Source organism: Pholis gunnellus (assembly GCF_910591455.1).
Source record: "Pholis gunnellus genome assembly, chromosome: 17".
Taxonomy (NCBI): Eukaryota; Metazoa; Chordata; class Actinopteri; order Perciformes; family Pholidae; genus Pholis; species Pholis gunnellus.
Genome location: NC_136544.1, coordinates 10,219,664 through 10,234,480, shown reverse-complemented (window position 1 = coordinate 10,234,480; position 14,817 = coordinate 10,219,664). Strand labels below are relative to the sequence as shown.

The following is a 14,817-nucleotide window of genomic DNA, read 5'->3' as shown; positions in this document are numbered from 1 at the left end:
CGTAACGTGACGAAGCCGGAAGTATCCCAACTCCACCCAACACGCTTTGAGTTGTCTGCTACCGAAGTGTTAGCTACAGTTAGCATTACCTTTTTTTTAAATCTCGAACGGCTATTCTCCTCTGGAAGAAATGCCTTTACTCAACGGAAAACCCGATGTTATGTTCGTAAGTTACACCACTACATATACAGTATAGCTGCAGTATGGCTGCAGTATAACGGCGTTTGTTGACAGGGAGTGTTAGCTACTTAGCTAACATTAGCTAACTTTTACTAAAGCGCTAACGTTAGCATAGCCGTGTGTTTGTGTGTAACAAGTTAGCTTGTTATGGTTCGTAAGCTAGGTATCATAGAGATTTGTTGTCAAGCATTCTTGGCTCTTAACTAGTGGTTATGATAGTTATCGCAGATTTATTTATGTTTGACTTACAATCTATAAACGGATGTATTGTCAACGTTATAGTAACGTCGCGCTAATGCTAGCTTTAGCAAACGAAACTCTTAAGTTATTCATGTTGTAGTTGTTACGTTACTCGACGTGTTATGTGCTTTGTGGCTCCGATAGGAGGACGATGATCTGCCATACGAAGAGGAGATCATCAGGAACCCATACTCGGTCAAGTGCTGGATGCGTTACATTGAGTTCAAACAGAATGCAGCCAAATCCATCCTCAACATGATCTACGAGCGCGCGCTGAAGGAGCTGCCTGGCAGGTAGTTAACGTGACAGGACCGTTACACACAAAGCAACAACATTGTACTGAAAAGCAGTTGGCTGCGATTACCTGCAAATCCAAATGATAGCAATCACATTAGAACATGCATGAATATTGTGCCTTTGCGATTGAGACTAACATTGTTATAGTTTGATGCCTTGTTTTTTTATTTAGGTGATGAGTGGCCAGATGGCTATACCAGGTTTTAAATTGTGCACAACTACTATTTGCTTATGGTCTAACCTTTTTCTTAAATTGTTTTGCATTTTACAGCTACAAGCTGTGGTACAATTATCTGAGAGAGAGACGGAAACAAATCAAAGGGAAATGTGTCACTGAACCAGGATATGAAGAGATCAATAATTGCCATGAAAGAGCATTGGTGTTCATGCATAAGGTAATACTGAACCACTTGACAGTACAAAATAACATTCCATTGTGTTGTGCTTGAAACTTAACGCCTGTCTTTCCTTAAACTAGATGCCCAGAATATGGCTCGATTACTGCCAGTTCCTTGTATCTCAATGCAAGATCACAAGAAGCCGGCAAACATTCGACCGGGCACTCAGAGCTCTTCCTGTTACTCAGCACCCGCGTATCTGGCCTCTGTATCTCCGCTTTGCCCGTAACCTCCCTCTGCCCGAGACTGCAATCCGAGTGTACCGCAGGTACCTTAAGGTGAGAGCACGCTACCAAAGCTAGTTCAATGAAACAGCTGTTATTTAGGAGGAACACTAATAGTTGTATTTGTGTGCTGTCCGTGGCAACTGGATTTGCTGATTTTGTCTTGCGAATGTTTTACCAATTATCCAAAAAGCTTTAACAGCATACTATATATCGCTCAAATGTTGATGAAGAAGCAAAACACACTTATTTAGAATAATACAAATGTCCTTCACATGTGCTGTCTGCTATTTGTACCATGCAGCTTTCTCCAGAAAATGCAGAGGAGTACATAGACTACTTGCGGTCTGTTGGCCGCTTGGATGAAGCAGCTGTGCGACTAGCAGCTGTTGTCAATGACGAAAGCTTTGTGTCCAAAGAGGGCAAATCTAACTATCAAGTAAGATTTTATTATCCTATGCACTTCCAAATTTGCCTGTTTTTTCTTAAGCTGACGTGCAAAATTGATCTTGTTTCCACGTGTATTTGTCGGACAGCTGTGGCATGAGCTGTGCGACCTGATCTCCCAGAACCCCGATAAAGTGACGTCACTCAATGTAGGGGCCATCATCCGAGGAGGCCTCACTCGCTTCACAGACCAACTTGGAAAACTCTGGTGCTCTTTAGCCGACTATTACATTAGGAGTGGTCACTTTGAGAAGGTGTGTATCATCCGAATAGCTTCAATTTATACATATCATACAGCACTTCATCATATTGAAATATATTTTATACAAAATACGAGATACCGCTGCTTAATATTAAGCTTGTTGACTTACTGTCTATGATGATTTATGTGTCTTTACTTTCTCAGGCCCGTGATGTGTATGAGGAGGCCATCCTTACAGTGGTAACAGTACGGGATTTCACACAAGTGTTTGACAGTTACGCCCAGTTTGAGGAGAGCATGATCGCAGCAAAGATGGAGACCACAGCTGAGTTGGGGAAGAATGAAGATGGTGTGTGTGTGGATTCATTAATATTGCCCAAGTTCCTTGCTTTCACTTCTCTTGTCATGCATGCCTTACTCTCTGTCCCTCTCCTCCCAGAGGACATCGACATGGAGCTCAGACTGGCCCGCTTCGAGCAGCTGATAGCCCGGCGGCCCCTCCTGTTGAACAGTGTTCTACTGCGGCAGAACCCTCATAATGTTCATGAGTGGCACAAGCGGGTCAAATTGTATGAGGGCAATGCACGGCAGGTACGTTTCAGGTTGTCTTTTTTTAACAAACGCTACACGGGTAAAACATGCATTTATGTTGTATTATACTAATATATCCATACTCGCTATATCTTCTGCAGATTATCAACACATACACTGAGGCGGTGCAGACTATAGATCCAATGAAGGCCACGGGGAAGCCTCACTCTCTCTGGGTTTCCTTCGCTAAATTCTACGAGGAAAACGAGCAGCTGGATGATGTAAGTCATTGAGGGCTTTCCACGGGCATTATGGAAACCCTCTCCAGTTCTGAGATGCCCTTTTTTTATTTTTTTTTATTCCTGATATTTCTTAACGTTTACTGACCGTTATTCAGGCCAGGACCATTTTTGAGAAGGCCACCAAGGTGAACTACAAGCAGGTGGATGACCTCGCTACAGTGTGGTGTGAATATGGAGAGATGGAGCTACGCCATGAGAACTATGAACAGGCGCTCCGCATACTGAGGGTGAGACACTTGCATCTCGTCTGCGCTCATTATTACAGGTGCCATCAGTAAACTAGTAGCACTAGTTACACTAGATGTTTGGTGACATCTAGTGGCAGGACTGAGGAACTACAACAACATTCTCATATTTTTACTTCCTGAAAGCACATTTCTCTGTCGAGGTTTATCTTATGATTTTCAAACTTAACACCTGGTAACAGATGCAGCAGTCCATAGATTTGACCTGAGGCTGCATATCATAATGGTGTTTCGTGTAGTGTTAGTCTTTAAACTTTAACAATAGCTTGACTTGTGACTAACAATCATTACATACTGTTGGTTGCTTTCTCTGAAGCTCTCTCAATCTTTCAGAGAATGCAGAGATGGTCACTTGTTTGGGGGAAACAAAACCAAATGCATCCCAGATAACTGGTCTAGGGCTCTAGGCCGTTAGAGTATTCACAACAGAAGAGATTTGGGGCAAAAGGTGAAATCTGAGCAACGGATAAATGACTAGCCTTGATTTGAGTCCCTGCCAATGAATTATGGCAAATCTGAGCAAGGACCGGAATATTACTGATTGCACTTTTTTAAATAAATGAGACCACTTGTGTATTTGTGTATACATGTTTTGTGGATATAGAGGTAAGAAATATGTTGTTCTTTCAATTATTTGAATTTAGAAAGCTACAGCAATCCCATCCAAGAAGGCGGAGTACTTTGATGTATCTGAGCCGGTCCAAAACCGAGTTTACAAGTCTTTGAAGGTCTGGTCCATGCTGGCGGACCTGGAGGAGAGTCTCGGCACTTTCCAGGTAAGCTCACTGTTTACAGGTGTATGTTACTACATATGAGCCAACGGTATACAGAAGGTAACATGACAGGTTATCTCTAAGATATTAAGTATTGGGTTAGGATTCTGATCCCCTGGGTCTTTGAAATCATTCATATCTGTGAGTGGTATATGTTGAATTCTTCCATTTTCCTTTTTTGTCTTCTTCTCAGTCTACCAAAGCAGTTTACGATCGCATCATTGACCTCCGCATCGCCACGCCACAGATCATCATCAATTATGCCATGTTCCTTGAAGAGCACAACTACTTTGAGGAAAGCTTCAAAGTAATAACATGCCACTAATTAACTAATTCAACATTGTCAAAATGTATTCTAGCCTTGATCACCGTACCACCCGTTTTAAACAATTTTTCAATGTCTTTGTTGATACCTCCTGTAGGCATACGAGCGCGGTATTGCTCTCTTCAGGTGGCCAAATGTTTATGACATCTGGAACACTTACCTCACCAAGTTCATTGATCGTTATGGGGGCAAGAAGCTGGAGAGAGCTAGAGATTTATTTGAACAAGCCCTGGACGGCTGCCCTGCCAAGTTTGCCAAGAGTAAGTACCTTTGTCAAAATGTATTGATAACTTGTATGCAGGATTCTTTTTATAAAATGTATTGATGCTGAATGTGCCACTGTGTTTTGCTTTCCAGCCATTTACCTGTTGTATGCCAAATTGGAGGAGGGATATGGATTGGCACGACACGCCATGGCTGTCTATGAAAGAGCAACGCAGGCAGTAGACACTGTTGAGAGACATCACATGTTCAATATCTACATCAAGAGAGCAGCTGAAATTTATGGAGTCACGTATACCAGAGCCATTTACCAGAAAGCTATCGAGGTACATGTGAAAAGCATCGACGCGTATGACAACATGTGGTATTGTTCTTTTTTCTGTTGAAATAAAGGAACCGTGTGTAGCATTTAGGGGAATATGTTGTATTCATTATTGAATTAACAAAAAATCTGAATTATACCTTTTTGTTTTTATCCAGGTCCTTCCTGATGAGCATGCAAGGGACATGTGTCAGCGATTTGCTGACATGGAGAGTAAACTTGGCGAGATTGATCGGGCCAGAGCGATCTACTCCTACTGCTCGCAGATCTGCGACCCACGGGTGAGATAAACCACCTCCTGCCGTCACCCGTTTCTGAATAAAGTGCCACATTTCCATCAGTGATGTGCACATCGTAATTCCTCTTGATATATTTATGAACTTGGGTCTTTCAGGTGACCGCAAATTTCTGGCAAGCCTGGAAAGAATTTGAGATCCGCCATGGAAATGAGGACACGATCAGAGAAATGCTGAGGATCAAACGTAGTGTCCAAGCCACATACAACACCCAGGTCAACTTCATGTCCTCTCAGATGATGAAGGCAATAACAAGCTCCACGGGCACCGGTGAGAGAGCTTGCACTAACTTGTTAGCCGTGAGCTGAATAAGCAGTACGGAACTTTGGGAGGGGATGTTTCATAATATTCATTTGATAGCCACGCATGCTATTTTTCCAAAATCCTGAGGTTACCCCTAAGAACAGCACACGGATGAATGTACTCATGCTAATGTTTCCGTTTGTCCAACCATTTGTTTTGTATCCAGTGTCAGATCTTGCTCCGGGCCAAATGGGACTCGATGACATGAAGATGCTGGAGCAGAAAGCACAGCTGCTTGCTGCAGAGGCCGAGCAGGACAAACCCAAACCCAAAGAGAAGATTCTCTTTGTCAGGTCGGTCTTTTGTCTTTTTGTTTTCTCTTGAGAAAAGTTATGCCTTTTTTTTTTTTTTTTTTTATAAAATTGGACTTCATGCTCCGACCTAAATGGAGACACATGAATTTTATCCTCTTCATGTGCCTTTGCAGGAGTGACACCTCTCGCAGCGAGTTGGCTGAGCTTTCCAAACGAGCCAATCCTGATGAGATTGACATTGACGATGATGACGAGGATGAAGGTGATGAAGGCCAGGGACCAGAAGGTGAGTGACGGACACTACAGGCCTAGCCTCAGCAGTAAAACAGGAAAATGTGGTGTTTGTTTAAACATTAATGTGGACATGTTTTATTCATGAACATGCATTTGTAAATTGTTGTTTTCGTCCTGTCCTTTTGCAGAGGTGCAGCTTGAACAGAAGAGTGTCCCCACAGCCGTCTTTGGAGGACTTAAAGAGGACTAAAGGATTCCTCCCTTGCTGTATTTTGCAAAGATGCAATCCTCTGATTTATCTTGTAGACATTGAATATGCTCCATTTTTTTCCAAATTTGTGTAATTGCTTAGTTGTATCAATTTACTTTATAGAATGGCAGCATTTTTGCCTTTTTTCCTTCCTGGTGGATTTTTGTAGTACAGTACGCAAATATATAAACTTGTATTACTTTTGGCCATATGGTGTCAGTCTTTCTCAAGTATGAAGCTCAAGCATAAATGAGCAGTCTTCTGTTATGAAATACTAATATGTGGTTACATGATAACTAACTGAAGTCTGGTGAAGTTCTTGTTTCTGAAAAACATTTTGTAAAAGAATTAACACGTTTGTACACTTAATAAATGCAGAGCTCTTGTTCTGACAGGAAGCTCTGCCCCAGAAAACAAAGGGGAGGAGCATTGTTTGTTTTGTTTTTCCAACGGGAGGCATTCATTTGAAAGTGGAGCTGAGCATTCAAGCCTCACATTGTTGGCTTAACGATCTCTAGTATGTTGGTGTCTTACAAAACCCAATGATCCTGAAAAGATTTCAAAATTAGCAAAAAAAAGGTTCACCATCCAAATATTAAAATAATTTTCTGGTTGTACACGTAGACTCAAGAAACAGCTTGTTTGACTGAATTGAATAATAGGAGCAAAGCATTTAAAACATTATTCAACAGCCCTGCAGTCAGTTCCTCATGCCCACTTTTTGGTGCCAGGTGCAGGTGTTTACTTTCCCACTGATCATTTTAGAAGCTGTAGGTATTGATGCTGTAGTTTCTGTCAGTCAGTGTTGTCGAGGGTCTGCTCGTGACCCAATGCAGTTTGATAGTTTTTGGTATGGACAAGATTATTATTGCTAAAAAGGAAAATGACCAACTGACCAACCAGCTAACACGACCATCCTCAGACCCCACTAAGGGCACAAACATTTATTTTAAATCTGTTGCTGAGTTCATGTGAAAGAAAAAAGATGAATAAAAACTTCATGAAAACTTTCCATTTGGTGTTTGTTTCAAATGTTTCCTTTTGGCACACAGAAATGATGCATTTCATGTTTCTTTGTTGTTTTGGGCAAACAGTAAGGCCACCTAGTTGGCAATTGTTACAGACAAGAGCTCACTCTGTTTTTGTTTTTTTTTCTTTTAAATGCATTGTTCATGCTTATCCATTTTCACTTGCTAGCTGTGTTTTCCCTGCCGTTTGCTGGCACAGTGCAGCATTATAATTGTGTTGGCATATTACTGATATTACTGTTATCTAATGATCAGTGGAACAATGTTATAACATTGGCAGGAAAGTGTATTTCTTCACATGCAAAAACCACAGATGTCAACTGCTTGGCGTTGCTAGATAAAAATGAGGTGATCACCTAAAGTCAGTAGGATAGACGGGACCAAAGTTCAATCCATCCAACAGTTGTTGAGATATTTCAGTCTGGACCAAAATGGTGGCTTGACAGACTGAACAACATTGCCAACCAGAAAGCAAAGAATAGTTTTGCATTTATTCCTTAAAATGTTTGACTTTAGATCAATATGAATGGTTCATAAAAACAACCTAAGGGCATTTCAATAGGTAAAGTCATCCAGTTGACTGAGGGAGTCAATATCAAGCATTGTACGCTTGTGTATTTTATGCATTGTATGCATCGTTTCAGTGGATAAGAATATACACACAATTCAATTAAAAGCACTAAACACTCATTTGCATATTCCAGAACTTTGACTGTGATGGTACAGACATGGCCTCATGCTAGAACAACTCATCATGTTCCACATTCTATTCACCACGGATTAAGAACACACACATTGGCAAATTCAGTCAGTTAGATTCAAGCATTGATTCGACACACTGGTTGCTCTGAAGTTATCGCGTATATATATATATCTCTACAGTTCACAACTATATCAGCATGTCGTCAAAACGTTCAGCTCCTGGAAAGGATGACACGACTAGGGGGGTTAAAAGAAAGACCTGTCTGGATAGTTTAACCCCCATCAAAAGGAAAAGGCTTTCAGAAAGTAACGACCCATCCACCTCCAAGGAATGCTTCGGTGCGAGGGGAGTGAAGAGGAAAGCCACAGAAGGAGAGGGACAACCAACGAAGAAGAAGAAGGAGAAAGAGGGAAGACTTGACCTCAACCTGTTTGGCAAGGAGTCGGCATCCTCCTCAAAGCACTCTGGGAAAGGTAAGCTGATCATGTGAATCTGCTGTTGGGAGTGTATCCAATCATCAGTTTACTAAACACGGGGTTCAGACAGTGGTGGAAGATGTACTCAGATCTCTTACAGAAATGTACATCAACTGGGGTGTTGGTATATTGATCTAAATAGACTTCAGTTCACTTAAATTACAAATAAAACAAATTATCCCTTCCCTCTAATCGCATCTATTTATGCAGATAGTTTGGATAATTTCTCCCAAGTTTCCTCAGGTTTTAAAAGATCTGTGTCTGAGAGTTTTGATTTCACCCAGGTGTTAAAGAGGAATTTCATTTTTGGTGTTCACAGCATCAACAATTAACATTTTAAAATTCAAAAGCAACATCTCTTTCCCAAAACGTTCCCTGGACGGATAATCTATCGAACACACTATAGTTTCATTTGGACTATTTATTTGGTAGAAGGTTGGTCCAATAGATACTGATTACAGTGAGACTAGTAGATTATCCAGAGTAACAAGGAGCCTGTTTTTGGAAATAGATGTTGTTGTTAAATGTTTCAATGCTGTGAGCAAAGGAAACTAAATTGCATTCACCTTAATTGTATTGGGCTAGAGACTCACATGTGTTAACATATCAGTGTAAGTCTTTACAAAAAGCTAACACAACAATACCATACAGTTGATGTTCCTCTGGGTGTTTTTCTCCTCTGTAGAAATCTGCACTACATCTGTGGAGGATGGGAGAGTCGGTAAGAGGAAGGCCGCCGCCGATGATGGACCAAAGACCAAAAAGAAGAGGACAGACCTGAAGAAGACCACACAGTCTGTAGATGCCTTAAGAGGTCAGTATAGTGTTGTTTCTATTGCCTTGCTTTTACTGCTTTGTCTGTCAAAGCACTTTGTAAACTCTTTTTTTAAAGGTGCTATATAAATAACATTATTATTATTATTAAATGTAAGGTTTGACCTCATCTTAGTAAATTAACGGTAATTTACTGGATTACGGTAGGTGATAGTAGGATAACTAGGTTTTACCGTGATTTTACGTTGCCCGAATGTTACCGTTTATTTACAAAGGGTAATACAACCCGCTACTTTTGCATTTAATTCCCAACAAATAAAATAATCACAATAGACATTCAATACACAAATGTTGCAGTTCATTACTTACTTAATAAAGGGACATTTGTATTGCATCACAAAACTCACAATGTACTGCATGTTTAGAAGAAAACTAATAAACCAATAGAATCGTTAATGACCAGCTTAACTGAACTCATTCGCATCAACAGTGTAACATTGAATTAAAGTAGTATCAAGAACAGTGTAATAGAACTACTTCACAGCCTAGCTTGATAACAAGTCGTATACACATTTATAGTTAATTTGAACTGCATGAACTAACACATGAATGAAAACAATAAAGAGAGAGAACACCTTGAAAGAGGACTTGACTGCAGAGTCTGGCTGGTATCCTCAATCTCTGATGACGAGTGACTGTAAAACAAACATAATACAAACTTTAGAAACACAATGTTCTGAACTTCTGGAAAGCTCTATGACATCCAGGATAAACACACTTAAAAGAATATTTGGGTGTGTAACTGTGGGTTTGCATGTGCCTCACATGTGTTAACATATCAGTGTAAGTCTTTACAAAAAGCTAACACAACAATACCATACAGTTGATGTTCCTCTGGGTGTTTTTCTCCTCTGTAGAAAGCTGCGATACATCTGTGGAGGATGGGAGAGTCGGTAAGAGGAAGGCCGCCGCCGATGATGGACCAAAGACCAAAAAGAAAAAGAAAATGACATACCTGAAGAAGACCAGTCAGTCTCTATATGCCTTAAAAGGTCAGTATAGTGATGTTACTATTGCCTTGCTTTTGCTGCTTTGCCTGTCAAAGCACTTTGTAAACTCTTTTTTTAAAGGTCCTATATAAACAACGTTATTATTATTATTATTATTATTAAATGTAAGGTTTGACCTCATCTTAGTGTAAAATTAGGATCTATATTAAGTATAATACAGGAAGGTTTCATATTAGAGCTTAGGTAGCATATATTCGGTGTTACTACTGTATTAAGACATCGTATGTGTTGTTCTGTTCAGCTGAATTTGGGGCCAAATACAAACAGGAGGATGAGCTTGGTAAAGGAGGATTTGGAACTGTGTTTGGTGGCTATCGCAGAGCAGATAATCGACCTGTAAGTGTTACACACACACAATCTTGCGCACACACACACACACACACACACACACGATCTGGTCAGGGAGTGCTAACACAAGTCTTTTTTGTATCTCGTAGGTTGCCATCAAACGCATTCCCAAGAAGAACATTCACTATGATGTGGTGAGTGAGCAACACCTGCTGCTGTTAAAATCTTCTGTATTCAACACTGCACTCTGTTTCTGAATGTATTATGGATGAATCATGGTTCTCTCTCATCCTCCGCTCTGTTGTGATGTTTCAGGATGAAACTGGGAAGAAGCTGCCCTTGGAGGTTGCCATCATGTTGAAAATGACGGAAACAACAAGTAGATCAGTGGGGATGTCAGCACCTGTGTCTCTATTGGACTGGTACGATCTGAACCAGGAGCTGATCCTGGTAATGGAGAGACCGATCCCCGCCGAGGACCTACGCAAGCACATCCAAGGCAACGGAGGCTCCTTATCAGAGCAGGAGGCCAAGGTAAGCTGCTGGAGAATCCGTGTGTGTCTTTAACTTTTTACAGGAACTTGGAGACTACCTAAAAGGATTTCATTTGCAATTTAAGGTTTATTTTCCTAGTTTTTAGGTCATTGTTTCTGTTGATCATGGTAACATTGTATTCACCAAAGTAATTGTTCTGATGGATCAAGAAACAGTAGTGGAGGCAGTCAAACAGATGGTAGACAAAGCTCCAGGTCAACTAAACTTATTTGGAGGAGAAAAATAAACAGATGTGGTTTTTACGCAATCTACTGAAAATGTCTTGTGCATTTCAGTTTCTATGGCTTAAAGAAGGTTCTGGATACGTTGGGTTTTGTAGTTTTAGTCAGCTCAGAGTCACAGCCATGAAAACATGTCAAACCATCCTCCTCTGTGATCCCTCATTTCTCTCTCTTTTTGTCTGTCAGATCATACTGAAACAGCTGGTAGATGCAGCAATTTACCTTGATGAGGAAGACATTTTCCACCGGGACATTAAGTGTGAAAACATCTTGATTGAGACGAGCTCGGACGTCCCGCGAGTTCGTCTCATTGACTTTGGTGTGAGCCGCTTCATCAAGAGAATAACCTCTTATTGCAAATTCCACGGTACGATGTCTGGCTTTACTCCTGCTCTTCACTAACTTACCCATCTGTGACTTTTACAATTAGACACAGCTCCTCATCCTCATTACCTTATTATGTCTATATCTTCTAGGTACCCTTGCTTACAGACCCCCAGAGTGGTGTAATCGTCATAGGTACAGAGCCGGACCCACCACAGTGTGGCATATTGGAGTGGTCCTCTTTGAAATGCTCCACAGTGATGCAACTTTTAACACCGACATGTTCTTGAGAAACCTTGTGGGGGTCAGCAGGAAGCTGTCCGAAGGTAAGAAAAACATACTCACGAACATGTCAGCAGAATCATATCTGTTGATTTCAGTTGACATTCTGATGGATCACTGTAGCCGTTGCCCTCACCTTACTTCTCCTTCTTTCTCTCCAGATTGCCAGGATTTCTTGCGAAGATGTTTTAGCAAGGACCCCAAGAAGCGTGCTACCCTGGAGCAGCTCCGCATTCACCCATGGCTCTCAGAAAACTAACAGGACACACAAACACCAATACACCAAACCAAACTTGTCCTGCAAATACTAATGCTGCTCTGCCTCTTTGACAGGAAGGAGAACGTGAGGAACTCCTTCATCGTCATTCTGCAGGACAAAGTTATTCTACAGAAGAGCAGCCAGTTAGTAACTGGAATTATTATATTAATATTATCTAATGTCATACATAAGTGTCATTCAAATACTAATGCTGCTCTGCCTCTTTGACAGGAAGGAGAACGTGAGGAACTCCTTCATCGTCATTCTGCAGGACGAAGTTATTCTACAGAAGAACAGCCAGTTAGTAATTGGAATTATTATATTAATATTATCTAATGTCATGCATAAGTGTCATTCAAATACTAATGCTGCTCTGCCTCTTTGACAGGAAGGAGAACGTGAGGAACTTCATCGTCATTCTGCAGGACAAAGTTATGCCACAAAGGAACAGCCAGTTAGTAATTGGAATTATTATATTAATATTATCTAATGTCATGCATAAGTGTCATTCAAATACTAATGCTGCTCTGCCTCTTTGACAGGAAGGAGAACGTGAGTAACTCCTGCTTTTGCAGATCTTGTAGCACACCCAGCCGTCCGAGGAGAGGGGATCTCTCTCTGAATTGCCTTTCCCGAGGTTTCTTCCCATTTTCCTGCAATCAGGATTTGGAGGAGTTTTTCCTCGTTTTCTTAGAGAGCTTGGGCTGGGCCAAATTATTCATAATGTATAATGTTATAATGTTATAATGTGATATTTAACACTGAACAATGAAAATAAATTTGAGTTTTAAATGAACTTTCAAGCTCTTTCCTCCATTATAGTGAAAGACATATGGTATACGAATAAATAATATTGACAGCAATGATCTTGAAAAAATAAATTATAAGTGAATCAGGATTTGTAGATAAAGGACACATAGAGTGTTGTTTACTTTTCATTGAACATTTTAGGCCTGATTAAAAGTGTTTCAGCTGTACGGTCAAATAAAGGCAAAAACGCCTAAGAAAAGATCTTTCAAAGCAAAGGTACAAGGAGCTTTACACAATAATCATGACTAAAACATGATTATATTTTAAAATAAGTTCAGGGAATTAAAAGAACTACAAAAAAACAAAATAAAAAATGAGAACTCAACAAACAAAATGGATAAGACACTGTAGAGCAGGAAATCAATAAAACATGTGTTAATGTAAATAAAAGGTGTATCTAAGAGGTTTTGAGGAGTGATTTAAAATACGCAGCAAACCTCAGATCTTCAAGCTGGGAGCTCCAGAACTGAGGCCCTGACAGCTGAGACCCTGGACTGTGGTCTCGATCCAGGATTTAGGAGCAGCCAGAGAGTCCTGCCTCTGAGGCAACAGTGTGTTAGTATGTAGGGGAGCAGCCATTCCCACTACATGTTTTAAACATCATCAGAAAAATATAAAAATCAATCAACCCTAAAACTGACCAGCAACCAATCAATAGAGGCAAGATATGAGTAATATGATCTTGTCTCTTTGAATTTGTAATTCTTCGGTGTTTTTGAGGGGCTAAAAATGCTCAAAACATAACAAAACTTGTCAAACACATTTAGTCCTGCCAGTACCCTCGATGTGGGTGAACGTGCGAGGGCCCGACCAATGCTGCTCCCAGCTTTAATTTGGTTTTCTTTCAGACGGCACATTTTATTTATAGAGGAGCATTCAAGTCTGACATTCACTGAATAGAGGATTTCTTGCAAAACTCCTTTCTTAAATCGGACAATAAGCACATTAAGATTGATGTGCTCCAATAATAGATGTGTAAAGTATTTGTCTTTTTAGATTAAATATGATTTACATCTACTTCAGTATTTAATGTAAAAGGCCTCATGCTTTCAATTGTTTTCATACCACCATAAGAGTTAAATGAAATAAGGGATACATTGTTTCTTTCATAATTAGATTGAAATAGCTGAGAGGTAATCCTCTTACAAAGTTACTGCAGCCGGGCACTGAGTGCTCTTGGAACATCATGTGATGAGGCTCTCTTGAGATTTCAGTTTTTCAATGGGATGGTGCTTCTGGAAACAACACTTCAAAACCAATTGAAAAGAAACTCCTGAGTCACAATTAAAAATTAGAGGCACATTGTGATAAATGTCATATTTCTCACACACAAGCAAATCAAAGTCATTAAAATAGCTTTCCAAAGATCGATAACGTGCTTCAGTGATCTTGGGTCAGAGCTTCTCTTTTTTGTTTTCTGTCTGCAAGAGGTCAGGGTCCTTCACATCAGCACCCCTAAGGCTGATGGAGTTTGCCCAGGTCACTGCAGCACGGCTGGTGTTTGACGGTGTTTACCCGGGGTCATCACATCTGAGACAGTCATTAACAGAAAGCTAAAGACCTACATTTTCGCAGTGTATCTTGACCCTGAATTTACCGCCTTTCAAGTGTGAGAAAATAAAACGTGAGACTTTTCAAATGTAAATACAGGCAGTACAGGGACCACAATGTCGGCTTCAGAGGTGGAAAGTAAGTATATTCAGTCTAGTACTATATGTACAATTCTGAGGGTACTTGAGTATTTCCAATTAAGCTTCTTTATACTTTATACCTCTATACAGAGACTTTACTCAACTACATTTATCTGACTGCTAGAGTGTTACATTGGTTTTTACATTGAAAACATGACATCAACTTTTTTTTTAAATGCATAATGCATACCCACACAGGTGTTAGCAGTTGTGTTTACTCATGCACATTCTGAATCCAGGACTTTACTTTTTACATTGTGGTTTATATATAAAAGATGAAATCTTACATTT

The 14,817-nt window shown here is 40.3% G+C and overlaps 2 protein-coding genes across 2 annotated transcripts; both read left to right on the top strand.

Annotated features, from left to right (window-relative positions):
- Nucleotides 1-42: 42 nt before the first annotated feature.
- xab2 (XPA binding protein 2) lies at nt 43-7,047 on the top strand. The gene is made up of 19 exons (XM_079177962.1): nt 43-166; nt 565-713; nt 989-1,112; nt 1,196-1,393; nt 1,644-1,778; nt 1,876-2,040; nt 2,193-2,337; nt 2,428-2,579; nt 2,681-2,800; nt 2,917-3,048; nt 3,711-3,842; nt 4,033-4,146; nt 4,262-4,424; nt 4,522-4,712; nt 4,867-4,989; nt 5,103-5,274; nt 5,474-5,600; nt 5,735-5,847; nt 5,984-7,047. Exons 1-19 carry the CDS (start codon nt 131-133, stop codon nt 6,043-6,045), a joined length of 2,553 nt encoding a protein of 850 aa, XP_079034088.1. The 5' UTR covers nt 43-130; the 3' UTR covers nt 6,046-7,047.
- A 2,985-nt stretch (nt 7,048-10,032) lies between these two features.
- Nucleotides 10,033-12,025, top strand: LOC306709220 (serine/threonine-protein kinase pim-2-like; the record flags this gene model as incomplete). Its single annotated transcript, XM_079177287.1, has 7 exons — nt 10,033-10,078; nt 10,338-10,432; nt 10,534-10,578; nt 10,700-10,918; nt 11,347-11,419; nt 11,637-11,810; nt 11,928-12,025. The coding sequence occupies 7 exons, from the start codon at nt 10,033-10,035 to the stop codon at nt 12,023-12,025; spliced, it is 750 nt and encodes a 249-aa protein (XP_079033413.1).
- Nucleotides 12,026-14,817: the final 2,792 nt, after the last annotated feature.

Coding starts and splice junctions, on each gene's coding strand:
- xab2 (XM_079177962.1), top strand. CDS start 131: ATGCCTTTACTCAACGGAAAACCCGATGTTATGTTC. Junction 2,338..2,427: donor GTTGGGGAAGAATGAAGATG/GTGTGTGTGTGG, acceptor CTCTCCTCCCAG/AGGACATCGACATGGAGCTC. Junction 3,843..4,032: donor AGAGTCTCGGCACTTTCCAG/GTAAGCTCACTG, acceptor TCTTCTTCTCAG/TCTACCAAAGCAGTTTACGA.